The sequence below is a fragment of the Grammomys surdaster genome, unplaced genomic scaffold (assembly GCF_004785775.1).
Source record: "Grammomys surdaster isolate TR1022 unplaced genomic scaffold, NIH_TR_1.0 63, whole genome shotgun sequence".
In the NCBI taxonomy this organism is placed as follows: Eukaryota; Metazoa; Chordata; class Mammalia; order Rodentia; family Muridae; genus Grammomys; species Grammomys surdaster.
In genome coordinates this window covers 30,206,028-30,233,317 of record NW_021604565.1, presented here as the reverse complement: position 1 = coordinate 30,233,317, position 27,290 = coordinate 30,206,028, and the positions used below count along the sequence as shown (strand labels likewise).

Below are 27,290 nucleotides of genomic sequence, written 5' to 3'. Positions count from 1 at the left end.
AGCTCAGAAGATTGTGGAGTAGGGGCCCCAGAGAACATGTGGAACACTTTCTTTAGGGCAGGATGTGGCTGTTGCATTCTGACATCTCAGCAGCAGTGATTATCAGCACAAGACCCACTCAAGATTGCACCTTCACCCTCTATCTTGAAGGGAGAGGGACTTACAAGGCCCTTCCCTCCTTAGTGTAGCAACTGGTAAGGTGCCCATGTACCATAAGCTATTCTATTTAAACTCAGTGGGTCAACCAAAACTACAGCAATCAAGAAGAAAGACATGCCAGTGAAGGAGACATACCTGACTGGAAAGAGGAAAAGCACTGACTGGCAGGAGTGGGTGGTGGGCTCTGGCGGGGTAAAAAAAATGTTAAAAGAGCAGGGCAATGGTGGTACACTTCTTTAATCCCAGCACTTGGGAGGCAGAGGCAGGCGGATTTCTGAGTTCAAGGCCAGCCTGGTCTACAGAGTGAGTTCCAAGATAGCCAGGGCTATACAGAGAAACCCTGTCTTGAAAAACGAAAGGGAAAACAAAAAAACAAAAAAACATGAAAAGAAGACAATATGGAGGTTAGAGGTTTGGTTTTGCTTTTTTGTTCTAATGAAGGAAGATAGACTGGCCAGAAGGCAAGCATATGCATATTATAAAGATAATTATAAGACTCTTTTGGTTTTGCTGTTTTGTTGTTTGTATGTATTGCTTCCAGAATATATTTGTGTGTGTATTAGCTTGTAGTGTAAAGTTTATTATGTGGGTTGAAGTAAAAAACTTGGAACGATGATGTTTTAGTTCAAATGACTTTTACATAACACTTCTAGTTGGCAAGAGAGAAAATTTGACTAAATCAAACATTTAAATCTGCCTTGCAAAAGTTCAGAGCAGGCAGAGAGAACAGATCTTTACCTGGGGAAAGGAGCTTCCCCTAGTTTTTCTTCCATACCTTGTACTGCCCAGCATCAGGTCCTGTCTGCATTGCTGGGACAAAGGTGCTGGGAGGGAAGGACGGAGGGAGGAAGGGAGGGAGGGAGGGAGGGAGGGAGAGAGAGAGACGATAGGAAGGAAGAAGGAAGGAAGCTGCCTTGTTTTGCCTCCCAGCTGGAGAGGATCTAGTCCACCATGGCAAAACAAACATGATACCAACCATGAAGCGAGCATTCAGGAGGCAGAGAAATAAGAACACTGGTTCTCAGCTCTCCTCTTCCTTTTTATTTGTTCTGGAACCCCACTCCATGGGATTGTGCCAGCACCCATGGGGTGGATCTTCCTACCTTCCAGCAAAACCTCTGGAAATACCTCAGAGACATGCCCCCAAGTGTATCTACTGTTCTGTCTAGGGCGTAATTAGTTTGATTTCACTAGCAGGATTTAATGGTGTGTGTCTGTCCTATTGAGACTAACAGAAAATTGCTTATGAAATTTTAGAAAGAAGAAAGGTACCCTGAATTCTAGACTACTGTCTGTCCTTAGTCTGAGGGTTGGGAGCTGTACTGTTATTTCCTGCCTATCCCCAGTGGATCCTTGAGCCCTAAGGATGATTGTGTGGACTCGTGGCAGTAAGCAGCACACAGCTAGATATCCAGAGTGGGTAGTGAGCGTGAACCAGTGCTGAGGTGGTACACTCTCTCTACTCCATCACCTAGAAGGGAATCGATATACATTATCTATACTTTCTTCCAGCAAGTGAGAGAGAGCAAAGGCACATAGCCTGTAGACTACGTCCACTAATGACGATATTCCCTGGATTCCTTACCGTTTCAGTAGTAATGCTTTTAGGTGTGTCTGTACTGGGAGCACATGGAAGATAGAGTATTTGGCTCCATCTACGTATCTGTGTTAACCGCAGTGTAATTCTCTTTAGAGTACAAATTACCATAGTAACAAATAAGTTGTGTTATGTGCTTAAAACTCTTTTGCTTTTTTGTAGACTATGCCGGTTGCAATGGCTTTGTTAAGAGATGTACATAATCTTTGTCCCAAAGAAGTTTTAACATTTATTTTAGACTTAATCAAGTACAATGACAACAGAAAAAATAAGGTAAGGTGCTTTTATCTGTGAATATTGTAAAGTACCTAGTGATACTTGTTTTTAGGGTAAGATATGGGAGCCTCAGTCCCCAGGACTGCAATAAAAGGAAGAAATACTTGTGTTTACAGAGTCATTCATAAGCCCATAGTACCTTTCTAGAGTTAGAGGCACACAGCATGGTTCATTGGGATAATCAGTGGATGAAAACCGAGATTAATTCATTCTTAAATGTTTCTTGAAACTCTTATAATGTAGAGAGACTAATACATTAGAAAGCCAGCTGAAACATGGTTTTATGAAGTCTAGCAGCACAATTTTATATGTGTATGTGCTATGTGCGTGTGTGTGTGGGGGCCTGCAACCATGCCAGCATGCCTCTGGGTAGGGGACAGGGGAGAAAGCTGAAGAGAGTTAGAGTATTGAGGGAGCTGCCATCTGAAGAGTGGAAAAGGAAGAGGAGGAATGTAAATTAAGTGTAAGTTAAACAGTAGCTGTTGTCATGATTCTGTGCTTGTTTCTTTTTAAAAATAGTATTATGCTTTTGGAAAGAATATGATGTTACTGATAGTTTAGATTCTTTTGATCCTGTGCTGGGATGTTCTGTTCTTTGAAATACATCTTTTGTCCAAGTTCCTTTTCTCTGAGTTGACTAATTTGTTTCTTTCTCTTTCTGTCCCTCTTTTCTTGCTTTCTTCTTTTTTTTATTCTCTATGGATATGTGTGAGCACCTTCTCTGTATATATACCATGTGCAGGAGCCCACAGAGGCCAGAAGAGAGCAACAGATCCCTGCACCTGTATTTAGAGGTGGTTGTGAGCCTCCACTTGGGTTCCAGGAACCAAACTTAAGTCCTCTATAAGAGCAGTAAATGCTCTTAAACACTGAGGTCTCCAAGCTTTCTCTCTAGCCCCTGGGGTCTTTTGCCTTCCCCCCCCCCTTAATTTTTTGGTGATCTTTAGATATTGAATGTTTATACTTTAAGGTAGAGTGCTAGTTGGTTGATTGGAAGCTTTGTATTGATACTAGGATTTGTGGACTATAATGGTTTTCATTTTTGTGTGTATGTCTATGGTGTGCATATGTGTGCCCCTGCATGCAGAGACCTGAGTTAATCTCAGGTGACTTTCTTTCTTCATTTCTTGGTTTCTTTTTTTTTTTTCTGAGACAGGGTTTTACTGTGTAGCTCTGATTGTCTTGGAACTTGCTCTGTAGACCAGGCTAGCCTCAAACTCTTAAGAGATCCGCTTGTCTGCACCAACACTATCTAGCTTAAGTGACTCTCTTTATTTTCTCCACTTTATGTATTGGGAAATTGTCTTTCACTTGAATCCAGAGCTTGCCAGTTTTGGCTAATCTAGTGAGCTAGCAAGCTTCAGGAATTCTGTGTCTGCCCTGAGTACTAGGCATACCTGTGGGCTCCCGTACCTGCCTGGGTTTTATATGAATACTGGGCACCTTAAGCTCAGCTCCTCATACTTTTTTTTTTTTTCTTTTCTTGCACTATAATACTAGATGGTTCGGTTGGGTAGCTGTAGGAAGATCTTACACAGTGAGTGTGTAATATTCTGATAGGTCACTGGTGAGTGCAGCATTTTCATTGTTTTCCAAAGAATAGTTCTATACAAAGGACAGGTTGTATTTCCTAGAAACCTTGCTGTTTACATACCTGTTTTCACTTTGTGTGTGTGTGTGTGTGTGTGTGTGTGTGTGTGTGTGTGTGTGTGTTCCCGGTGATGAACTCAGGGCTTTGTGTATTCTAAAGATGTGCTCTTCTGAACTGAAATGATTTAAAGTGATATGTGTTATGTTAAGTTATTTAAAGTTTATGTTAAGTTATTTAAATCTTCTTTTATTTATTCTTAGTTTTCAGATAACTATTACCGTGCAGAAATGATTGATGCCCTGGCTAACTCTGTTACACCTGCTGTCAGTGTAAATAATGAAGTCAGAACTTTGGATAACTTAAATCCTGATGTGCGACTAATTCTTGAGGAAATAACCCGGTTTTTGAATATGGAAAAACTTCTCCCAAGTTACAGACATACTATCACTGTCAGGTGTCACTCAGTTCTTTGCTGCTTCTTTAAGATTATTTATTTCTGCTAGATTAAATTGGGAAACATTAAAGTAAAAATAAAGTTTAAATTTTTTGATACCGTCATCTCCAGATAAATTGTTAATATTTGTAAAATATCTGTGAAAGTTTCCCCTTTGTAGTGGAATTTTAAAATTTATAGTACTATGTGTGGTTTCATGATCAATTTCCATCATTTTCCCACCTGTGCTGTGACATGTGTGGGGTTAGAGAAGAGCTTTGTGGAGTTGGTCCTCTCTTTCCACCTCTATGTGGGTGGGCTCAGGATGAAGCTCAGTCTCCCAGGCTTACATATGTCACGTGCCTTCGCCTGCAGCGCTGTCTCACTGATCCTAGAAAGTCTTCTTAATCATTGTTTTGATGTTAGCATCACTTTTTATACCAGTCACTATTGTGTAAACAACCCCGTTTCGGGTTTTGAGACAAGCTCGCATGTAGGTCTGTCTGTGTGGCCAAGGGCCACCTTGAACTAGCCCCTGATCTCCTGCCTCCACCTCCCAAGTCCTGAAGTGCACTGTCACTGTAGCCTTCCTATTTTTATTTTTATTTTTTAATTTTCATTTTATTGTATTTAGTTTGTTTTTGGTTTTTGAGACAGTGTCTCACTATGCCTTTTAGGCTGTCCTGAAGCTCACTCTTGTAGACCAGGTTGGACTCAAACACAGAGATCCACCTGCCTCTATTCCCCCTCCCCACCCCCCACATCCCCACCCCCACCCCTGCTCCCCCAGCCAAGTGCTGGGATTAAAGCTTGCGCCACCATGCTAGCTACTCTACCATTTTTATCGTGAATGAATAGAATTTCTGGACAAAGTACTGTGTTTGTTTAAACTGTATTCATATTGCTAAGTTCTTACTTTTTTCTGAAGTATGCTTCTGTTGATATGTATGTGGATCTGAGTTTCCAAATGTTTTGAAATTTATTTTCATATTATTTAGATACTAATATTAAAAATTTATCAGAAAAGTTAAACATTACAGAATTGGATGTGTGTTCAAATTACAAGGTGTTTATTTTTATTTGATTTTACATGTTCGAATGTTTTGCCTGCATGTGCCGGCATGTGGACATCAGAACTCGTAGGACTGGAGTTAGAGACAGTTGTGAGTCACCATGTGGGTAGTGGGAGTCACACTTGGGTCCTCTGGAAGAGCAGCCAGTGTTCCTAACTGCCGAACCACATCTCTAGCCCCGATAAATGAGGATTTTAATTGATTGACAAATGAATCTCTATAATACTCTGTAGTACCTAGATAACAAATTTGGTTCATATTTCAGAGGAAGTAATTAACTTTTTTTCTCACTAGTTGCTTGAGAGCCATAAGGGTGCTTCAGAAGAATGGACATGTGCCGAGTGATGCGTCTCTTTTCAAATCCTATGCTGAGTATGGCCACTTCGTGGACATCAGGATAGCAGCTCTGGAAGCTGTCGTTGATTACACTAAAGGTAATGCTGTCAGGTGGTGCTTGTTCTGGTTTAGAAAGAAATGTCGGAAAGCCCATTCTGCATCTCTGTAGTGTAGGCACTATAGGGATTACTAACTGTTTTTAACTACTTTTTATTTAGCATATAAAGTAGTAGATCTCACAGTGATATTTGCATACATATTAGTCCTTACCATTAAATTCTTGGCTCACTGACTTTTAGTTGGTTTGGTAACAACAGAAAAAAAATAAAATTGTAAATGTTTTTACCTCCTGGGAGAAGCCAGCAAATTCCACAAATTCAATTTTCTGTTGTTTTTAGGAATAAGAGATTTGGGGAAAATATCTAGGGATTCAAGGAAATATCTTACAAGTATATAAAAATTTGTAACTATGCAAACAAAGCACGAGATAGTAACTTTGGTCAGGAAAATTAGCTTAGGCCTCAAGTTTAAAGAAATAAAAAAGTATGGCACTAAATAAAATAGAGGTTGGAAAAATAGCACAAGACACAGTAGAATACTCTGAAAAGTATAAATTCAAGTGAGCTGAGCTACCTTCTCCTGCAGTTGTAGTTTTTTGAATAGCTTCCCAGATAGATGAGAACCATGGTGTTGTGGAGAGTACAAAGACAGGATGTGGGGCTCTGCTGAAGCTTACTCCTTCCTGATTTTCCCCTGTGTTAAGATTTCTTTCTCATTCCACTTTGCTTTATAATTCATTCTGCAAAAAAAAAAAAAAAAAAAAAAAAAAAAGATAGTATAGTCTCCAGTTTCAGATTCCGAATGCAAAAGGACAGGAAGTAGCATAGCTGGGTGAGTTTTAGATTCTCTACATTGCCAGCTGTCACTTATACAGCTTTAGGGAATTAGGCACATATGCAGTTCTTGCATAACGCTCTTTTTCCCCCAAGATTTTATTTTGGGCCAGAAATGATTACACATGCTTTTAGTCTTAGCACTCGGGAGGCAGAGGATGGAGGATCTCTGAGAGTTAGAGACCAGCCTAGTCTATGTAGCAGTTCCAGGCCAACTAGGTTATATAGTGAGGTCCTATCTCAATAAAAAGGTTTTTTGATTTTTTTTTGTTTGCTTGTTTGTTTGTTTGTTTTTGCCTGTGTTATACACATACACAGTGCAGATTCCCACCGAGGCCAAGAGAGGTGTTCGGATCCCCTGGAGTTAGGTGATTGTGAGTGGCCTGATGAGGGTGCCAGGGACTGACCTATAGTTCTCTACAAGAGCACTAAGTGCTCGTAACTGTGGAGCCGTCTCTCCAGCCCCTTGTGAAACATTATTAACAACAAACTCCCAAAGAAAATTTTCAGATGGAATATATGTGTATCAAAATAATAATTAAGAGAGGTAGTGTATAAAATGAAGAAACTGGTGATAGCTGACCATGCCTATGTAATTGCTTTAAGCCTATATGCCTGCTGAACTTGTGCTAAAAGTCTCTGTGTATTTCAGAAATAATTGTTTAATAGTCATATGCAGGTAATAGAATACGTAAGTATAACATAGTCTAAAAGTCCAACTCATAATGGAAATATTAGGAAAATAAAGAAGTTAAAGTATATTGAACTCTGAATAGGATAAAAGGAGACAGGAAGTTCCACAGGAGTTACAGGTTGTATGGGAACTAGAAACATGTATACATCTTTTTAAGTTTTATACATTTCAACAGAAATGCCTACAAATATGTGTGTATTTGACTTGATGTTGAAAGAACTGTCATTTTTATGTTCATTTCAGAGATGATAGAAATGTGTTTTTCTATTATTAAGTGAATTATTTGACAAGAAATAAACATACAGTTCTGTGTCTATATCTCTTGTGATGATTTGCCAGCTTTAAATCTAGACTTAACAAGCTCATGTAATTTCTTAGTATGCCTAACCTTCTTTTCTAAGATAGATAAAGCATATGTGCCTCAGAAAAGAGGAATTGATGAGTTAATACTACCCAAGATGAAATAGGATAGGAATATGTTTCCAAAAGAATACTAAACTAATAAGAATAATTTTAAAAAGTGAATGGTGCTCATGTATGAACCATGAATTTTGTAGGTTAAAATACTGGTGCTCATATTAGAAGATGAAAGGCCAAGAACTCTTGTATATACGATTGTGTAACTACAGCTTTTCGGTTTTTAAACTTACGCCGACAAGGTTACCGACCGCCGTAGGGTGTGTCTGTGACTGCCTTGCATCTCAGTGGAAGGAGCTGTGTGGACAGAAGCTCCTTTTGTGTATATTTGTCACTGTTGTGTCAAGCCTCTATGGGATTCAAGCGTCTAAAAAGTTGGGTAGATTTTTGCCGAACTAATTTAGGACTTTTAATGATTAGAATTTGCTTTATGATATATTAATGTTTGATTGAATTCTAGTATGAACTATATACTGGGAACTATGTTTTGGTACTATTTTGTATTGATGTTTGGCTGAATATATGCTGGGTACTGTTTTGGTCATGGTTACATATGGCATTATGCTTGTGAAAGTTACTACTGGCCTAGTGCATACAAAGTTTTAAAAATGAATTTTAATTGCTTAATTAGACCCTTCAACTCCATGACAATCCAGCTAAGACAATCTTCTTATTTAATTCCCTGCTTATCACTTGTTATTTGATTTGTTATTTAACCCTACAGATACTTACTGATTTTTATTTTCAGTGGACAGGAGTTATGAAGAACTTCAATGGCTACTTAATATGATTCAGACTGACCCAGTCCCCTATGTAAGGTTAGTTTATATATTTACTATCTTGATTATAGACCTGAAATGGATTAGATCGTGACCAAAAATTACACATGGGAAAGATTTTCTAAAATATAGGAATTGGTAATACATTTTTAAGCCTTTTTTTCTTACTTGATTTTAGAAAAACATTTTGAAAACACATTATTAATAGTTTCTCTTCATTTTAACTATTCTGTTTTGAGTTAAAGTTTTATAATAGTTTTCAATAAGTGAGTAGGGATAATTTACTTATGTGTCCCAACTTATAATTGATTTTATGACTTTTATGTCATTTGGAAACTTATTTCAGGGCATCTCCTTGTTTTGATCCTTTCGCAGATTTTGTTCCATGTATTTTTTTTTTCTATATGTATGCATGCACATGCACCCCAGCACGCATGTGGAGTTCAGAGGACGGACTCATGGACCCACATCGCTGGCTCCCATTTGTGTTTTTAATTTCATTCAAAACCTTAAGTCTTATTAGAGTTGATAGTTTTTAGACTCTTTAGAAGCTAAAGCAGCTGCAGTCTCGGCATGCCATCTGCCACTGTATTTGTGCTTACCTCTGGTAACTGCTTTTATTCCTGCTGCATTTTTTGGATGTTTCGTTTGTCTTTTGTAGCCATTTCTTTCTGTCTTTCTTTGAAGTTGGCATAGTCGACATTCAGATTTTTATTTGATTGAACATTCTGACTGCATAGATCAGAACTTTAGAGTTGAAGAAGAACTCGTAGCCATCTCAGCTCTGGGTGAGAACGTAGACCGAGGGACATTAAATGCCTTGCTCACGTTTACACATCACTTGGCAGATGACGCTCTTCTAAAAAGACATCAGCTGCCTGCTCCTCTTTGGAATGCCTTGAGGTGTGAGCAGTCTGCTCAAGAGCCTGGGCATTTGATAACAGTGACTTCTTGGTTGGTGACTGTAAATTTCAGTGTCTTAAGTAATGCTTATTACACACATTTTTATATGAACTTTAAAGATTTTAATGTTCTTGATTTGTGATTTATATTGCAGTTTGAATAATCTGTTCTTGTGAGTGATACAAAGTTGAAATGCAGAAAAAAAAAATCTGATAGCTTCCCATTTTAAAGTCCAGAGCAAGGAGTAGAGCCTCATTACTATGTCTAAGATGGAGTACGCACCTGAAAGTCTTTGGTAGCATGTAAGATCAGAAGCTGTAAATGCAACTTAAAGTCTAACCATTTGTTTTCAATTTACATGAACAAAAAAATTAACATCTCTATTTTTCAGTGTTTAAGTATTATATATTTAGAATCTGTTTCAGAGAGCACATTGGGCAGGTTGTCTTGGTTGTTGTTACTGTATTATCCATTGATATCTAATAGATGTGTTACTAGACATATTGACATATAATAACTGAATGAAGTTATTGGACATTGTATCTGTACCAAGTGCTTTTGAAATGTAGTTTTTGAGCTATTTTGGTTCATTTAAATGTCAAGAGCCATGTTTACAGTCTGGACAGAAAATCTATTGAGAGGTGTGCTTATCCCGTGGCAGAAGATGAGAACTGACTTGTGCAAGCTGTCTTCTGACCTTGCACACATGGCATGGTACACAACCCCACACAAAATAAATATAAACTTTTTTTTTTAGTTCACATTTTTTAAAAAGACATTAAGGCAATGAATGGTTACAGGATAAAAGTGTCACCACACAGTGATTGCTTTCTTATTGGCCTTTTTGTTTTGTTTTGTTTTGTTTTGGTTTGGTTTGGTTTAGACAGTGTCTCACTCTGTAGACCAGACTGGCCTCAGACTCACAGAGATCTGCCTGGTTCTGCTGTCTGAGCGCTGTGATTAAAAGGTGTGCGCCACCATGCCTGGCTGTGTGTTTAATTCTTTTAGCTCATTGATCTTGATTTTTGTCTTGCTCTCTTTGAGGCTGTTGTATTCTATAGTCCAGGCTGGCCTCTGCCTCCAGTACTTGGCCTGTGGGTGAACACCATGATGCCCTACAAATGGAGTTTTAGTTTCTTAGGAGATTTGTTTCTTTCTTGTTTTTAATTTACTTTTTATACGTTTAGTATGACTTATCTCCTTCATTCTCATTGCTATTACTCTCTTACCACTCATTTGTGTAAACACAGGACTGCTAAGCACTGTAGAATTTCTATCGATAAGACTTAGATACTCAGCTGTCTTGTCTCTGTTGAGGTCATTAGCATTTTCCTGCCCTGTTCTAAGCATAAACATTGTTTTTATGGGTTTTAAAACTCGTGGTAAAATGGCCCTCATAAAGAATGAAAATGTTTAAAAAGAAACTTTAAACCTTTCCCTTTCTCCCAAAGAAAAGAATGTGATAGTTAAGGTTAGTTATATAGTCAGAGGGGTTGGGGATTTAGCTGAGTGGTAGAGCTCTTGCCTAGCAAGCGCAAGGCTCTGGGTTCGGTCCTCAGCTCTGAGGGGCTGGGGGTTCGGGAGGGTCATATAGTCAGCAGTTTGTAGAAGACCTTGTCATACAGTTCAGGTAACTGAAAACAAATCCGTAAGTCATTTTAGTGAGAAAACACATAATGAACATTTAGGCCTCAGCATAAAGCATTTAGAAATGGAACTAAACATAAAATTAGACATAATGGGAAAGGAGAAAGCTTTTGATATTCTCTGTGGTGTTTCTTATTGATCGTACCAATCAGCAAACGGTCAGTAAAAATTCATTTATTTAGTTTTTATTCTTACAGGCATAAGATTCTTAACATGTTGACTAAAAATCCACCATTTACAAAGAACATGGAGTCTCCTTTGTGCAATGAAGCCCTGGTAGATCAGCTCTGGAAGCTGATGAATTCTGGTAAGAGAGTAATGCCTTTCTTTTTTAACTTTTTATTGATTCTTTGTGAGTTTTACATCATGTACCCCAGTCTCACTTATCCCCCACCCCCTCGTATCTGTTCTCCACCCTTGCAACCTCCCCCACAAAAGAAAATAAAAAATACAAACAAACAAAAGATAAACAAAACATAGAAAACATTGATCATGGAAACTGTAACCCAGTGTGTCCCACCGTATACCTCTTTGTCCACACACCCTCACTTGGCCATTTTAATAGTCAGTGGTCTAGTTTGAAGATACCAGTGACTTTTTAAAAATTATTACTTATTTTCATTTTATATCAGATTTTCAAGGATATGACAGAGAGAGAAAGCGAAAATATGCATGCATGAACATTTGTGACCTGGAGCTTACTAATTGGCTAGATGGCTGGCCAGAGGATGCAGTGACATCTGTTTCCAACTCCCTAGTGTAGGAGTTACAGGTGCTTGTCCCCATGCCTGGCTTTTACATGAGTGCTAGGATCAAACTCAGGTCCTCGTGTGTAACTGTGTGACACACTCCGGCGCCTCCTCCCATCATCCCCGTTTAAATGGGCTGTCATATTGTCACATTGAGGTTATTTGTTAAGGATGTGTTCACCTTGTTCCATATGGAAAGGAAACATCCTAGTTTTACAAGTGTTTTAGGTAGTTAAAGGGCTATAAACACAGACCTTCATAGTCTTCCCACCTCTTGTCCATGGCCTTCTAGAGGCCTTGTTCAGAGATAACTCATTTCTTTCTGACTTTTCCAGGCAGTGAGTAACTGTAGAATGAGTAACAGCCTGCAGTCGTAGAGAGTGCATGGTGTCGTACATCTCCGAGGGTGTACCATTTACCAGAGTGCCTTTCCATCCTTTTCAGTGAGATCAGGGAGGGAAGCAGAGTGTGGAGGAGCACTAGCTCTTGAGCCTGTGGGTGTGCTGAGGTCAGACCCAGCTCAGTGTAACTAGTCCAAACTCGGCCATTTCCAAGATGCAAGGAGTGAAACGTGTTCCTGCAACCAGAGAGAGAAAGAAACAGCTTGGTATTTGTAAAGCAGGTGTCTGGCTGCCTCACGTTAAGCATTCAGTGCTATGATTCTTTGAGCTTTGTGTGAAATGAATTTCTTTCCTTCTCTGTTGGGGAATCAAATTCAGGCTCTTAAGTAGTTCAGCAGCCTTAGTAGCCACTTATTTGTAAGTCATTTTTATTTAATTGGGTTACTAAATCTGAATTTATAAATGTCATATATATTGAAAGGCAGTTTTTGGTTGTATTTCTTAATTTGAAATTATAATACTGCTTTTGGTTGATAGGTTTAGTCAAAAGCTAGGCTGGAATTGTTTTGCTTATTGGTTGTTGCAAGTTGACGGAAAACAGTGGGTATTTACTCTAATACTAATTTTTTATTTTCTAATAGTTAACATTTTTTTAAAAGATTTATTTATTAACTTTATATATGTAAGTACACTGTCACTGTCTTCAGACACACTAGAAGAGGGCTTCAGATCCCATTACAGATGGTTGTGAGCCATCATGTGGTTGCTGGGAATTGAACTCAGAACCTCTGGAAGAGCAGTCAGTGCTCTTAACCACTGAGCCATCTCTCCAGCCCCAATACTTAGCATTTTTGAGTATGCTGCTTTATCTCCTCTCCAGAATATTGAAATAGCTTACTGTGCTAGCCCATTGCTAACTCACTGAATCACGAGTACTAAATTCTAATGTTTTATTTTTTACTTAATTTACTGACACTGAAATGTTAAAGACTATAATATAAGTGCAGTAGCCATAGGGAATATAATGACTTACTATTTTGAAGAGATACAATAAAATGAAAGTGGATGGCCTTTGCTTTAAAAATTAGAGCAAATACCCGAAAATACCATGTAAACCATTCTGAAGTAAGATGCTGTTAGTTGGTGGTTGTTAGCTTTCCCTACTCACATGAGATTGTTACTGTGTGTACAGTTTTAATATTCTACTCTCTTGTTACCTTGAAGACATCATTGCCTCTTTTCCTTAGATCTAAGGGATAAGCACAAACTTCAGAGACTTACATAAAGAATGATTCAGCAGTAAATCTTCTGCACAAAATTGCCATGTCAAATATTAATAAGAATATGTGACTGACCATAATAGCTCAGAAAGTTGAGGAAGATATAACAAATTGTAAAAGAATTCTCTTATTACCTCTTGGGAAGAGTTTTTGGACATAAGGAATGATACTTAAGGTTACAAGATGGTTTTGGAAGAAACTGAACATGACCAAGAAGCTGGACTTCACCTCTGGATAGAATGAACCTTATATAAGAAATCGCTTTATGTTTAATTTTCAAGGATTTGTCATAGTTAGAATTATATGTTAGAGAAATCATGCACAGTTGTATCATGTCAGGAGCCTGATAGTTTAAGTTTGCCCTTTAAAATCCACTGAAAGGAAGAATGACTTTTGCACCTTGGCCTCTGGCTTCCTCGCTCCACCACCACACCTGCACACGTGCTCAGTATTCAACACATGCTCACTCAATAGTTTTTATAATTTCTGAAGTTGATTTTGTAAGAATAATGGCATCGTAATTAGTGACGTTGATTTTGTCTGCCCCTTAGGTACTGCCCATGACTGGAGGTTACGCTGTGGTGCTGTGGACTTGTACTTCACACTCTTTGGCCTCAGTAGACCTTCTTGTTTACCCTTACCAGAGCTCGGACTTGTTCTTAACCTTAAAGAAAAGAAAGCTGTCTTGAATCCTACCATAATTCCAGAAGCTGGAGTAGGCAACCAGGACTCTTCGAGTAACCCAGGCTGTCATGCTCAGCTAGCTGGATTTCAAAACCCCGTGAGTGTCACCTTAGTGCAAAAGACAGAGCCTCACTGTGTAGCACCACCCAAGAAGATGTCTTCTGTGACTCAGTCAGTCCTCTAGCCTCAGGCCACTGCTGTTTTAACCCCACCTCCACCCCCACCCCCAGCTCATGTCGACTTGAGTGGTGATGTGAGGGTCTTTTGGTTCCTAGGATTTCTCCTTTGCATGGTACAGAGCCTGTTACACATGAGTCTGCCTTGTCTGTGTGTATGATGGCAGCTGCTGGGCTAGACTAAGAGCATGTCTTTAAGTTGCTTGATGGTAAATGGTTTTGAGTGAAAAGACTGGAGGAGAAATCTGATAATTTGGGAAGAGATGGTACATTCCATTACATTTTATAAGTTTTTATATTTGTGGTGTTTGCCTTTAGAAAGCCTTTTCTTTCTAGCTCTGCATTGCAAATTCCCAGACTCTGTAAAAAGAACATGTGTGAATCATTTCACTGTAAAGAGAATATTCCAGAAGTGATTTTCATGACACAGTGTCTGCCCTATACTGCAGCCTTCTGTTTTCAGCAGGGTTCAGACCAGATTGTTCTGGCCATTCACTACTAGTGCTTACCCTTGAAATTCAGATTCCCTTTGTGATTTACCTGAAGTTATCTAGGATATTACCACATTTACTGTAAATGCACAGTGTGTCCTAAGGTGGGAATTGGGGCTTATAATCCTCGCTCCCATCTTGGTTGGTTGGTTTTTCAAGACAAGGTTTCTCTTTGTAGTCCTAGCTCTCTTGGAACTTGCTTTGTAAACCAGGGTAGCCTCAAACTCAGACATCACTTACCTCTGCCTCCCAAGTACTAGGATTAAAGGAGTGCACCACCACGCCTGGCTCACAGAAACACTTTATCAGCTGCTTTTGGAGGCTGGACCAGCTAATTTTTGTTTTAGTACCTTCTGAAGAGAAGACACTGTTTTTCCTTTTAAGATCGTAGTGGGTCTATTCTTTGGCCTCTCTTCTACTTGTCCTTAAAGATCCTATCTGAACATAGAGTAATGCTGTGACTCTGCTCTTCTGTGTGTGCTCTAGTTTTCAAGTTCTCAGGAGGAGGAGGAGGTTGACATGGATACTGTTCACGATAGTCAGGCCTTCATTTCCCATCATCTGAACATGCTTGAAAGGCCGTCCACTCCAGGTAAGGACAACGCACCACGGCCCTGTGGGAGGCGGGCAGTGTTCGCATATATCCGTTCTAAGGTCTGTTACTTTATTTTTAGGCAAGCAAGTATAACATTGAGAAGCCAATATAAAATTCTTGAATTAATATCAGTGAAGTTTACATTGACAAAATAATAAATTGTAGAAAGTACTTTTTGGAGGTTTGGCCGGATAGTACAGTGGGTTGTGTAAGCCTGAGTTGAATGCCTGCCACTCTGTAAAGGTGGAGAGAACCAACCTCCTCAAGTTCCCTGATTTCCATCTGTGTATGGTGGCATGCTTGCATGCACACGCACACACATGTGCACACACACTAATAAATTTATTGTATTACATTTGTTCTCTACATAGTGAGTTTGAGGCCCACCAGAACTATATATTGAAGCCTTGTCTCACCCTCTCCCTAAAAAAATTCAGATTTGTGTAAGATATTTGTCATAACAAAATACTTTATTTACTCTTTTTTTCCCCTTTTGGTTTTCTAGAGACAGGAGACAGTGTTTCTTTGTATAGCTCAGCTGTCTTGGAACTAGCTTTGTAGACCAGGCTAGCCTCAAACTCACAGAGAGCCATTTGCCTCTGCCTCCCCAGTGCTGAAATAAAAGGCATGAACCTCGACCACCAAGCTTTGTTTACTCTTAATAATAGGACTGTAGTTACAGTTAAAATAGCCTTTTTTTTTTTTTAAACTAGAGTCAGTGTTTTCCATAATGGCTATTTTTTTTTTGGGGGGGGGGGTCTGTCTGTTCCATATAATTTGATATCATAGATTTCCATGTATTTATTTCTCAACTACCCTATTTTTTGTTGGTTGTGCCATTTTTGTAATAACTACAGGATGATAAATTTAGGTCTGTTTCATTCTGTTTTGTGTGTGTGCAAGCAAGTGTGTGTGTGTGTGTTCATGTGTGGGTGCACGTGTGTATGGAGATCACAGCTGTGGGTATCACTCTGCAGTCACTGTCTGCCTTTTGTTGAGACAGTGAGCTTCTAGGGGTCCTCCTGTCCCCACCTCCCGTCTTTTGAAACGTGGGTTTGGTGGTCCACACCAAGGCCCTCCTGCCTACAAAACAGGTATTTTATGGACTGAGCAATTTTCTCACCTTTGGTTTACTTTTTAGCATTTCTTTCTTCTATCATGAGTTTGAATTTTGTCTTTTTCTGTCTTGCGTACGTTTGCTCTGTTTTTTTTTTTTTTCCTGATTATTTTAAAATCCTAAAATGGGCAATAGTAGCACATGCCTTTAATCCTGGCACCCTGGAGGCAGAGGTAATTGGATCTCTGAGTTTAAGGCCTGCCTGGTCTGTAGAACGAGCTCTAGGATATCCAGGGCTACCTAGAGAAACCTCTGTCTCAAAAAAAGAGTGGTCGGTCATACACACACCACACACAAACACACACCCTAGTCCTGCCTGATGCTCTCTTCTGGTGTGTCTGAAGACAGCTACAGTGTACTCATAAAATAAAGAATAAGTTAAGTCAGTTCTCTCCCTTTCACCATGTGGGTCTCAGGAGCTGTAGTCAGGCTTAAGGCTCTGCAGCAGGACCTTCCCTCTTACTCATTCCTCTGTTTAATCTGTTGTTAGTTAAAATGCCACTATAGTTTTTATTTAATTCAGTTTTTGTCACTTCCAACTTTTTTCTCGAATCTTAGTATCTTTTCTGAATTTTTCTACACTGCCCCCTCTTTTTAAATCCATATTCCTATCTGTTTTACCAGTTTTCTTCTCTGTGTTGCTGAGTTTCTCCGTCGACTTACTCATAACGTATTTAAGGCCGCTCGTCATGTTTATGAGTTAACGTTTTAGGTGTTTCAGTGCTGTGAGTTCAGCAGTTGAGGAGTTAGGATCTTTGGGAGGAGGACTCATGTTGCCTTGCTTTCCATATTTCTCTGGAAATATGTGTTGCAATTTATGCTTCTGTTGGTCTGGGTACTTCTGGTTTTGTTATCGATCAGCCTAGTCTTGAGGGGTCAATCTCTACTGCCATGCAGAACAGAAAACAAAGTGCTGAACCGCTAACACCAGACTGTAAAGGACAAAAGACACAGGGGTGCACATACAATCACTTAACGCTGCTGCTGATACACCGATGGCCTTGGAGAAGATGGGAAACTCTAGTGCAGCTGTTACCACGTTTGTGCATACTTTTGGATGAGAATCTGACCTGGATTCTATTATCCTGTTTTATGTTATACAATTAAAACTACTTCTTATTTTAAATGCATTTCTAACATCTAAGTTTTTTTTTTTTTTGATGTATCTGGACACATCAAAAGTTTGATAATTTAAATGTTTTTAGGAAATTTTGCAAACTATATGCAAATGTCAAATAAATAATAGCATGTATGAAGTGGCTCCTGTAGCAGAGTATGGGCCCTAATTGTGTTCAGCAAGTCTTTCAAGTTTATTGTCTTTTGAGTGTGAATTTTCTCTGCAGCAGTAGACAGAGGATTAAATGACTGTGATCTTTAGTAGCCTTAAGACTGTATTCCGCTTATGGTTAGACTTTTACTAGAGTTGAACTATTTCTGGTTTCAAAGGTAACATGTGAAACCTGTTAAACTTTTTTTCTGCTTTTAGGAAACAAAGAACTATATTTCCCCTTTTTGATCTTTTAGGGCTCTCTAAGTACCGACCATCCAGCTCCAGATCTTCCTTAATGCCCCAGCATTCACTGGGCTCTGACATTACACCAACCACAAAACCCCAGTGGAGTATGGAACTGTCTCGAAAGGGAGCAGGTACACTTGGTTGTGTTTGTTTGTTTCTTTGTCTTGTCTCAAGAAAGTCTAAATTCCGAGTTAATTTATCAATTAAAAATTACTGGGGAAATGGAGAACTTAGTTTTCTTGCAGTATATTAGTTTATATTATGTAATTTAAAGACTTTCAGAGTAGTGTTTATCTGTTTCAGAAGTTTGTGTTTGTGTTATAGAAAATTTATAAATAACAAAAAATGAGGAACAAGATTATTTTTCGTTATGTTGTTGTAGTTAGCCGTTGTAATAATGAAATCACTCGCTCTTGCCTGCAGTCAGAGGGTAACTTCAATGTCAACCTTATGATCTGTCACTGTACCTTCACAGAATCCACAGATGAATCACCCACCGCTCAGGATTGCTGGTTTATTGATGAAAATTTAGTACTAGACTTGTATTTAGAGTATTCCATACAGGGCTGTCAAGATGGCTCATGGTAATGGTGGGTTCTGCCAAGCCTGACAAGCTGAGTTAGATCCTCAGAACCTGCATGATGGAAGGAGAGAGTTGACGTTGTCCTCTGAACCACACATACACACACGCACACACCCATACACCCCAAAGTTTACGTTACTCCATGCTGACTAGACTTGCTTAAGTAGTTCAGCTCTCAGCTGTACTTACTCTTCCATTTTGCACGGTTTCCTGCTTATTGTGTTGCTAATCAAGCAAAGATGAGAATCCAAATAAATAGCCCCTGTCAGATGCTGTGAGCTACCAGGAAACAAAGATTATGGTTTTCAGACGTTTAAGGAAAAGGAGTAAGAAAGAAAGCCACATAAGCAAAGTCCCTTCTGAAGACTGGGTTTTCCAAAGTCACTAGTAAACCTCCTGCTTATGTTCCGTGGGTGGATTTTGCTTTGGTAATGTATGTCTTTGTATGATATAAGCAGAAGAATAATGCTTATTGATTTGAGGAAGGCACTCAGGAACCAACTGTGATTAGTACGTAGACTTCAGCCAAAAGCAACAGCTCAGAATACTTCAGTGTTAAGAATATGGATTGTTGTCTGCCGAAAGTTTTTTGTGAGGTGTGTACATTTATTGTAGTAGATTCACACAGCATGTTTCACAAGGAATCCAGCTGGGACTTTGCCTTGTTATTTCCATGAGTGAAGGGCTTGGGGCATTGTTTCTTTGGCTCCTTCTCCCATTTCCTCCTCCCTTACTTTTTTAACCTCTCTTCTTGTCCTTCCCCACGCCCCCCCACTCCTGTGTGTGTGTGTGTGTGTGTGTGTGTGTGTGTGTGTGTGTGTGTGTATGTTTTTGAATTTCAAATATAGCTTTTTCCTAATACATGGATAAGCTGGAAAAAGTAACTTTTCCAAATATAAGAAAAGCTCTTTAACAGACTACAAATAAACAGTAGAAGTACCTTCCTTTCTCATTTGGCCATCTGTTTATTTGTGTGACTGTGGGTGCACTTATGTCACAGTGTACATGGAGAGGGCAGTTTGCAGGACTCAGTCCTCTCCTACCTTGTAGGTTCTGGGATCAAACTCAGGTTGTCAGGCTTGGTGGTAAGCACCTTCAAATGCTGAGCCGTTCTGCTGGCCCCAAAGAGTAGAAGTGTCACTCCTAGCTGGTCTGACAATATTCCTGTAGGAACATCACTCACAAATCATCTTGTGGGATCAAGTAAGTTGGAGGTAAAGGGGAGTCTCTGCTTCCCATCAGAGCTGGGTGTATGGGAACAACATTGGTCTGTGGCTGAGTTAGGGTCCTGAGAGAAAGAGAAGAGTAATGAGGAATGCTATGGTCTCCCTTCCATCACAGGCTCGACTGTAAGGAGCACATGTATGCTCTGTGGGGCATGTCCAGCTCAATTCTCTTTTATTCATGCTCACTAAAACGTATTAAAAATGTTTGCTATAGTTGACAAAAACTGGAGAGACTTCATATAAAATCCAGTAGACTTGCAGCTTTTCTCGAAGTACTTAAATAAAGATCCTTTAGCAGTGTTTTTTTTTATTGTTTCTTTTTTTAAAAATTGGATATTTTATTTACATTTCAGATGTGATCCCCTTTTCTCATTTCCCTCCCACCCAGAAACCCCCTATCCCATTCCCCCTGCTTCTATGAGGATGTGCTCCCACCCACCCACTCCCACCTCCCCACCCTTGAATTCCCCCACACTGGGCCATCCAGCCTTCACAGGACCAAGGACTTCCTGTCCCACCTATGCCCAACAAGGCCATCCTCACCTACATATACAGCTGGAGCCATGAGTCCCTCCCTATATGCTCCCAGGCGGGTGATTTAGTCCCTGGGAACTCTGGTTGGTTGGTAGTATTGCTCTCCCCATGGGGCTGCAAACCCTTTCAGCTCCTTCAGTCTTCTCTCTAACTCCTCCATTGGGAACCCTATGATCAGTTCAATGGTTAGCTGTGAGCATCTGCCTCTGAATATGTCAGGCTCTGGCAGACCTCTAAGGAGACAGCTATATCAGGCTCCTGTCAGCATGCACTTCCTGGCATCCACATCAGCATCTACCTTTGGTGACTGCACATGGGATGGATACCCAGGTGGAGCAGTCTCCAGATGACCCCTCCTTCAGTTTCTGTCCCTCACTTTTGTCTCCATATTTGCTCCAATGAGTATTTTGTTGCTCCTTCTAAGAAGGACCAAAGCACTCACACTTCGGTCTTCCTTCTTCATGAGCTTCATGTGGCCTGTGAGTTGAATCTTGGGTATTTTGAGCTTTTGGGCTAATTTCCACTTATCAGTGAGTGCATATCATGTGTGTTCTTTTGTAATTGGGTTACCTCACTCAGGATGGTATTTTCTAGTTCCATCCATTTGCCTAAGAATTTCATGAATTCATTGTTTTTAATAGCTGAGTAGTACTCCATTGTGTAAATATACCACATTTTCTGTATCCATTCCTCTGTTGAAGGACATCTGGGTTCTTTCCAGCTTCTTGCTAATATAAATAAGGCTGCTATGAACATAGTGGAGCATGTGTCCTTGTTATATGTTGGAGCATCTTCTGGGTATATGCCCAGGAGTGGTATAGCTGGATCCTCAGGTAATGCTTTGTCCAATTTTCTGAGGAACCGCCAGACTGATTTCCAAAGTGGTTGCACCATCTTGCAGTCCCACCAACAATGGAGGAGTGTTCCTCTTTCTCCACACCCTCGCCAGCATCTACTATCACCTGAGTTTTTGATCTTAGCCATTCTGACTGGTGTGAGGTGGGATCTCAGGGTTGTTTTGATTTACATTTCCCTGATGACTAAGTTTGCTGAACATTTCTTTAGGTACTTCTCAGCCATTCAAATTTCCTCAGTTGAGAATTCTTAGTTTAGCTCTGTACCCCATTTTTAATAGGGTTATTTGGTTGTCTGGAGTCTGATTTCTTGAGTTCTTTGTATATATTGGATATTTGTCAATTCTTGATCTTAGAGCATAAGCCATTGGTGTTCTGTTCAGGAACTTTCCCCCCCGTGCCCAAGTATTTGAGGCTCTTCCCCACCCCTTCTCTTCTATTAGTTTCTGTGTATCTGGTTTTATGTGAAGGTACTTTATCCACTTGGACTTGAGCTTTGTACAAGGAGGTAAGAATGGATCGATTTTTCATTCTTCTACATGCTGACCTTCAGTTGAACTAGCACCATTTGTTGAAAATACTGTCCTTTTTCCACTGGTCGGTTTTAGCTCCTTTGTCAAAGATCAAGTGACCATAGGTGTGTGGCTTCATTTCTGGGTCTTCAATTCTATTCCATTGATTTTCCTGCCTGTCTCGGTACCAATACCATGCAGTTTTTATCACTGTTGCTCTGGAGTACAGCTTTAGGTCAGGGATGGTGATTCCCCCAGAAGTTCTTTTGTTGTTGAGAATAGTTTTCGCTATCCTGGGTTTTTTGTTATTTCCAAATGAATTTGCAAATTGCTCTTTCTATCTCTATGAAGAATTGAGTTGGATTTTTGATGGGGATTGCATTGAGTCTGTAGATTGCTTTTGGCAAGATGGCTATTTTTACTATATTTATCCTGCCAATCCATGAGCATGGGGGATCTTTCCATTTTCTGAAATTTTCTTTGATTTCTTTCTTCAGAGACTTGAAGTTCTTGTCATACAGATCTTTCATTTGCTTGGTTAGATTCACTCCAAGCTGTTTTGTATTATTTGTGACTATTGTGGAGGGTTTCATTTCCCTAATTTCTTTCTCAGCGTGTTTATCTTTGAGTAGAGGAAGGCTACTGATTTGTTTGAATTAATTTTGTATCCAGCTACTTTGTTGAAGTTGTTTATCAGGTTTAAGAGTTCTCTGGTGGACGCTTTGGGCTCACTTAAGTATACATATCATCTGCAAATAGTGAGATTTTGACTTCTTCCTTTCCTAATTGTATCCTTTTGACCTCCTTTTGTTGTATAATTTTAGCAGTGTTTCTTTACTCATGTGTTGTTTCCTTAGGTTCAGAGCTATTGAGTGTGGGTCCCTTGCTTCCTCTGCTCACACAGTGAGGTGACGTCTCATATGTCATAGTGACTTAAAGCCAAGGACCCAGATGATATTCAAGAACAGAAATGTGTTACAGACCTCATCTAGGAAAGAGAAACAAAGATGCTGCTGTAAGGGAGCTGAGGGGAGATGCATACTTTGTTAGTAGAGGACAGTGATGATATACTTTTAACTCCTCCTACACACATGTGTGCATGTGGAACACACAGCTTCAGGTACATAAGCATATACATGCCCACACATACATGCCCACACACTTATACATGCACACACACACACACTCCATCTTCCTATGTATGAGGGTAAAAAAGATGTGTTAAATGTGTATGATTTTGTGGAGGTGGTAGGTCAGGCCATGGGATAACCAAGGAGAGGTGTGAGAATGGTCCTCTCACCCACTCCCTTTCCCTTCCCCTGTCTCGAGGGAAAGAGAATAGGCAGGAAGAAGGGCCACATGCTTCCGTGATGACAGGTTTGAGCATCATCAAGCCTCCCCCTTGGCACTTAGCCCCCTTTCTTCCACTGCAAGGTTAGAGGCATCAGGACTGTCTCCTGGGTTTATTTAGTGATGGCAGGAACGAGGAAGAGGGGAGAGGGGTGATGGTGTAGCAGATGCAGCTCCCTAGTGATTTCTGAGGGAAGAGGAGTCTTACAGCTGCATCACTCAGGCTGCTAGGTTATGTAATGCCTTCTTGCATAATTCAGAAAACACAAGTCTAGTACTTGAAATCTTACTTTCAAATTAAAACAATTTGTTTTAAAAAGCTTGTATGCTTTCCCTAGAGATCTTTCCTTTGGAACTCAAGATGAAAAACAGACTGATTTTTTTTGTTTGTTTGTTTAATCTTTAAATTACAATGATGTATTTCAACATCTTATTTTTTGATTTAATCTAAAGAACCAAAGAGCGTATTTTCTAACAGACTATAGACTTTGTATTAAGTATGAACATATACCTAATATAAATGAAATCAATAAAACTAGCAGATTGTTGAGCATTTCCTGGGCATTCTTCTTAGATGATCTGCAGAGCTTGCAAGTTAGGCCTTTACTAAGTACATTTGTTTGTCTCACATCTGTTATGTTGACTACAGCTCGTTTGCTTGACAACAAGGTTTTACATTGGGCAGAACAGTTCAGAATATCTTTTGCATAACACAAATGAATATCTTACAGGATTTTGAATTATGTGTGTCTTGATCTCTAAAATAGAGAAGGTGTTTCAAATCACTGCAAGGGTGTTGTCAGCTTAAAGTCCCGCTGCGGAGCCATGCTGAGCCTTTCCTTGGCTCTGTTTCTATTAGAGTGCATTTGTTACCTCAGTAGCCACAGGAAGTCCACAGCAATCCTTTTGTCGGTTACCTTTTTAAATTTATACTCCAGACCGTACCTTCTCTTCTTCCACCCTGCAATATATGTTAGTCATATTTTTATCTGTAGTTTTCAGGTGTTTATATGTGGTGAAGTTAATACAATAGAGTTCCTTGTAACTTTGGTAGAATTACAGTCCTGTCTAGACACATAATTGGACACAGGTTTGTTGGTGCTGTGTATCTTCATTCGGAAGTACCAGTATCCAGTTGACTCTTTTTGCAAGGTTAACTATTGTGGATATTCATGATCTAGATGTATTAATTCATTGCGGATTACAAAGTAATGTTATTCTAATTAATATTTCCATTTTTATTTATAGGATGCATTATTTCTATAAAGCAAAATTCCCTTTTATTATTATTCATTGGTGTGAACTCTATTGGAAAGTCTAGATAAAAGCCTAATTCTCTCTGTATTTAATAATTTTTAAAACAATGAGTTCATTGACCACATTCTTTAATGATGATCAATTCATAATATTTATTAACCAGGATTAGTATTGGAATTGCTGTATCTTTGAACATCTTTAAAGGCTGCCTCCTGAGTCAGTTAGGCAGGACTTTAAATTCCTTGTTGTTATATTTAATGCTTCAGGCTCATCTTATAAATACTCAGTGTGTCAGTGGACTCAGTGCTCAGAAGCTGTTGATCCTGCCACTCAGGTTCTTAAAGCTACTTAACTTCCTGTGTTCTCATAAAAGTCAAGCAAAATTAAGATTTGTAGGCAGAGTATCCTACTCTGAGCTATGGGACCTACAGGTAAAGATGGGTTCACCTTCAAAGTGGTGGGAGGTATTACCTGGAAAAGGGTAAACCCACAGACATCCATTTGGTCTTTGCCTCTGCTGAGAAGCACAACTTGCAGGATAACCATTGGCTTTTTTAAAATCTGAGCAGCTTGGCCAGTGTTTAGGAGTGATGATGAGACCTGTGTAGCTCAGGCCAGAGACTCTGAGAAGTGCAGATAGTCAGCTAGTTAGTGTAGGCGGTTGCCAAACAGTGGATGCAGGACTGCCATCCCTGAGCTGGACATTCAGTTATTCATATGGCTTTAACATTGTTTCTTGGGCAGTGGTGGCACACGCCTTTAATCCCAGCACTTGGGAGGCAGAGGCAGAGGCAGGTGGATTTCTGAGTTCGAGGCCAAGCCTGGTCTACAGAGTGAGTTCCAGGACAGCCAGGGCTATACTGAGAAACCCTGTCTCGAAAAACAAAACAAACAAACAAACAAAAACAAAAAACATCGTTTCTTTTGTCTGTTACCTGGCTTTGTTTTGTAAGATAATGAGTCTGGTTTTGTATACTTCTAGCCTGGGGGGCATATTTACGGCATTTAAGATGGAACTGAAGGGAGCCCTTGAGGAAACTGAGTCAGTTTTTAGACACAATACAGTACATACTAGAGGCTAACCGATCAGTGTGATCTAGAACATGGGCTCCCAAGTTTCAGTCCCTGTCTTTTCTTCTAACGTGACTCTTGTCTTTAGGAACATTTGCCTTCATAACCTCTACACTTTCTGGGTCTTTACTGTGTGTACTGAGTCTTCCAGAACAGTTTACCTTTACCTGTCTTTTCCCAGAATTCATCTAGAAGCATTTAATTTTCACTAAGATACCATTATCAGTAACTAGCATAGTATATTTGTATATGAATAATTTTCTAAGTGACCCAATAAAGTAGTGCCCTCTTCTCAGGGTAGAGAAGTATTTGAAGGAGGTATATTTTCATTGGCCAGTATAGATTTTAGTGTATAGCACATAGAAAGTGATTGTTGAATCATAATATTTACAAAATATTAACATTCAAAGGACAGTTTGCTTATACATTAGCACATTATAATTTTTTATAGGCCAGATGGACTTAAAATAGTTTACTTCTGGCCAAGATTCTGGCAGTTTTGCTAAACTAGTTAGCTGCTGTGTACTCCATGAGACTATCCTCAGCTTCCACTGAGGACAGCTGTCCTTCCTTACCATCAACAGGAACTCATTCAGTGTTTTCCTCCCGAAGGTAAGGAGCAGTCTTTGGAGATGGGTGTGCATTCCATGCTGGCTGCTCCACTCTCCGTGTTTGCTAAGGAATCGCTGTCCTCCCGCCACAGCGAGCACCACCACCACCATCACCATGAGCACAAGAAGAAGAAGAAGAAGCACAAGCACAAACACAAGCACAAGCACAAGCATGACAGCAAGGACAAGGACAAGGAGCCCTTTGCCTTCTCCAGCCCTGCCAGCGGCAGGTCAGTGCGCTCCCCATCACTCTCAGACTGAAGCCTTGTCCCCTGTGGAGAGAGACACAAGCAGGCGTATGGAGAGACTGAGGTTCTGCATTTGATGTCTGTTGTTTGAATAACTGGGATTTAAATAGGAATGAGTGTTTTGGTTCTGGATGAACTGTTCTGCCCCCCCCACCCCCCACCCCGCACCCCCCATTCTTCCTGAAAACACAGAATGACTTTTTATAAAAGCCTTCATATCCACTGCAGGCCCATTCAGATGTTAGTCTCCTCTGGACTGCCAAAGTCAGGTATACTTGAAAGCCTTTGATGGATGTCACAGGCAGAAGGACATTTTCAGCAGAAACAACCGCCAGATCTGTGGTACCCAGCGTTTCCATGAAGTGCTGAATCACACCACTTGGAATTGCTGGAGAGAGAGGCTTTTCTGTAGGACTCAGTCCCTCTCGACTGCTTTTTGTGTTAGCCATTGAAACTAAGCACCATCATTTATGAGCAAAGAATCTTATATTTCTTTTTACCCTAGAGTACAAAAAGTTTTGAAAGAAATTATTTTTTAAAAAATTGAAAGTAGCTATCTTTTGATAGTACATTTGGTGATTGTGATGTTGCAATGTCGCAGAGCCAACATTATTCTCAAATCAAGATGTTGAAATTATGTTCTGTTTTGTCTTCCATTAAGTGCAAGTGAATGTGTTCATATGTAAAATGTTTTGCTGTAAGTGGACGGTTTACACACATGACACATGTTCTTTCTGAAATTACTCTGTATATAAAAGCCAGGCGTGGTTGTGCATGCCTGTAATTCCAGCAGTTGGGAGACAGAGCTCGGAGATCATTCAAGGCCACCCTGAGATACATGAGAATATGTATCAGAAAAGCAAAATGACAAAAGTTACTCTGTATTACAAAACAAGATACTTTGTAAAGGTGTCTTTATTTGTTGTTTACTAGGTTGGACATAGATAATTTGGCCCACACTGGAGTATACCAGCAACAGTTTAAAATACATGTGCCCTGCTTTGGTTTCATATTTTAACAATTTGTATGGTTGTATGTTTTGGTTTTGGTTTTCTGAATTTACCAGGTTCTGTGTTTAAAAAATATTTTGATATATATTCAGTTTTATCATTTCTTTTGTTACTAAGTGTTTAACTCAATTCTTGATCTCAGAATAAATATTTCAAAAGGGATCCAATAATGCTGGACTTTTAAATATACTTTTAGTTGTATTTAACTTGTTTAATAAATAACTTTTTAAGTTGGACAATCTGCCTTTATTTTCCTCTATCACTTTGTTACCTTACTGAGCGTGTGT

The 27,290-nt window shown here is 39.6% G+C and overlaps 1 protein-coding gene across 2 annotated transcripts in view; it reads left to right on the top strand.

The window, feature by feature from the left end:
- Taf2 (TATA-box binding protein associated factor 2) overlaps window positions 1-27,068 on the top strand; it is a 54,105-nt gene extending 27,037 nt beyond the window's left edge. For both annotated transcript variants that reach the window (XM_028766832.1, XM_028766830.1), the window contains 9 exons: window positions 1,919-2,029; window positions 3,884-4,077; window positions 5,424-5,563; window positions 8,218-8,287; window positions 10,996-11,105; window positions 13,720-13,949; window positions 15,006-15,111; window positions 17,756-17,878; window positions 25,747-27,068. In XM_028766832.1, coding sequence (XP_028622665.1) covers window positions 1,919-2,029; window positions 3,884-4,077; window positions 5,424-5,563; window positions 8,218-8,287; window positions 10,996-11,105; window positions 13,720-13,949; window positions 15,006-15,111; window positions 17,756-17,878; window positions 25,747-26,006 — 1,344 coding nt within the window. In that variant the 3' untranslated portion in view covers window positions 26,007-27,068. The remainder of the gene's footprint in view (window positions 1-1,918; window positions 2,030-3,883; window positions 4,078-5,423; window positions 5,564-8,217; window positions 8,288-10,995; window positions 11,106-13,719; window positions 13,950-15,005; window positions 15,112-17,755; window positions 17,879-25,746) is intronic.
- The last annotated feature ends 222 nt before the right edge of the window (window positions 27,069-27,290 follow it).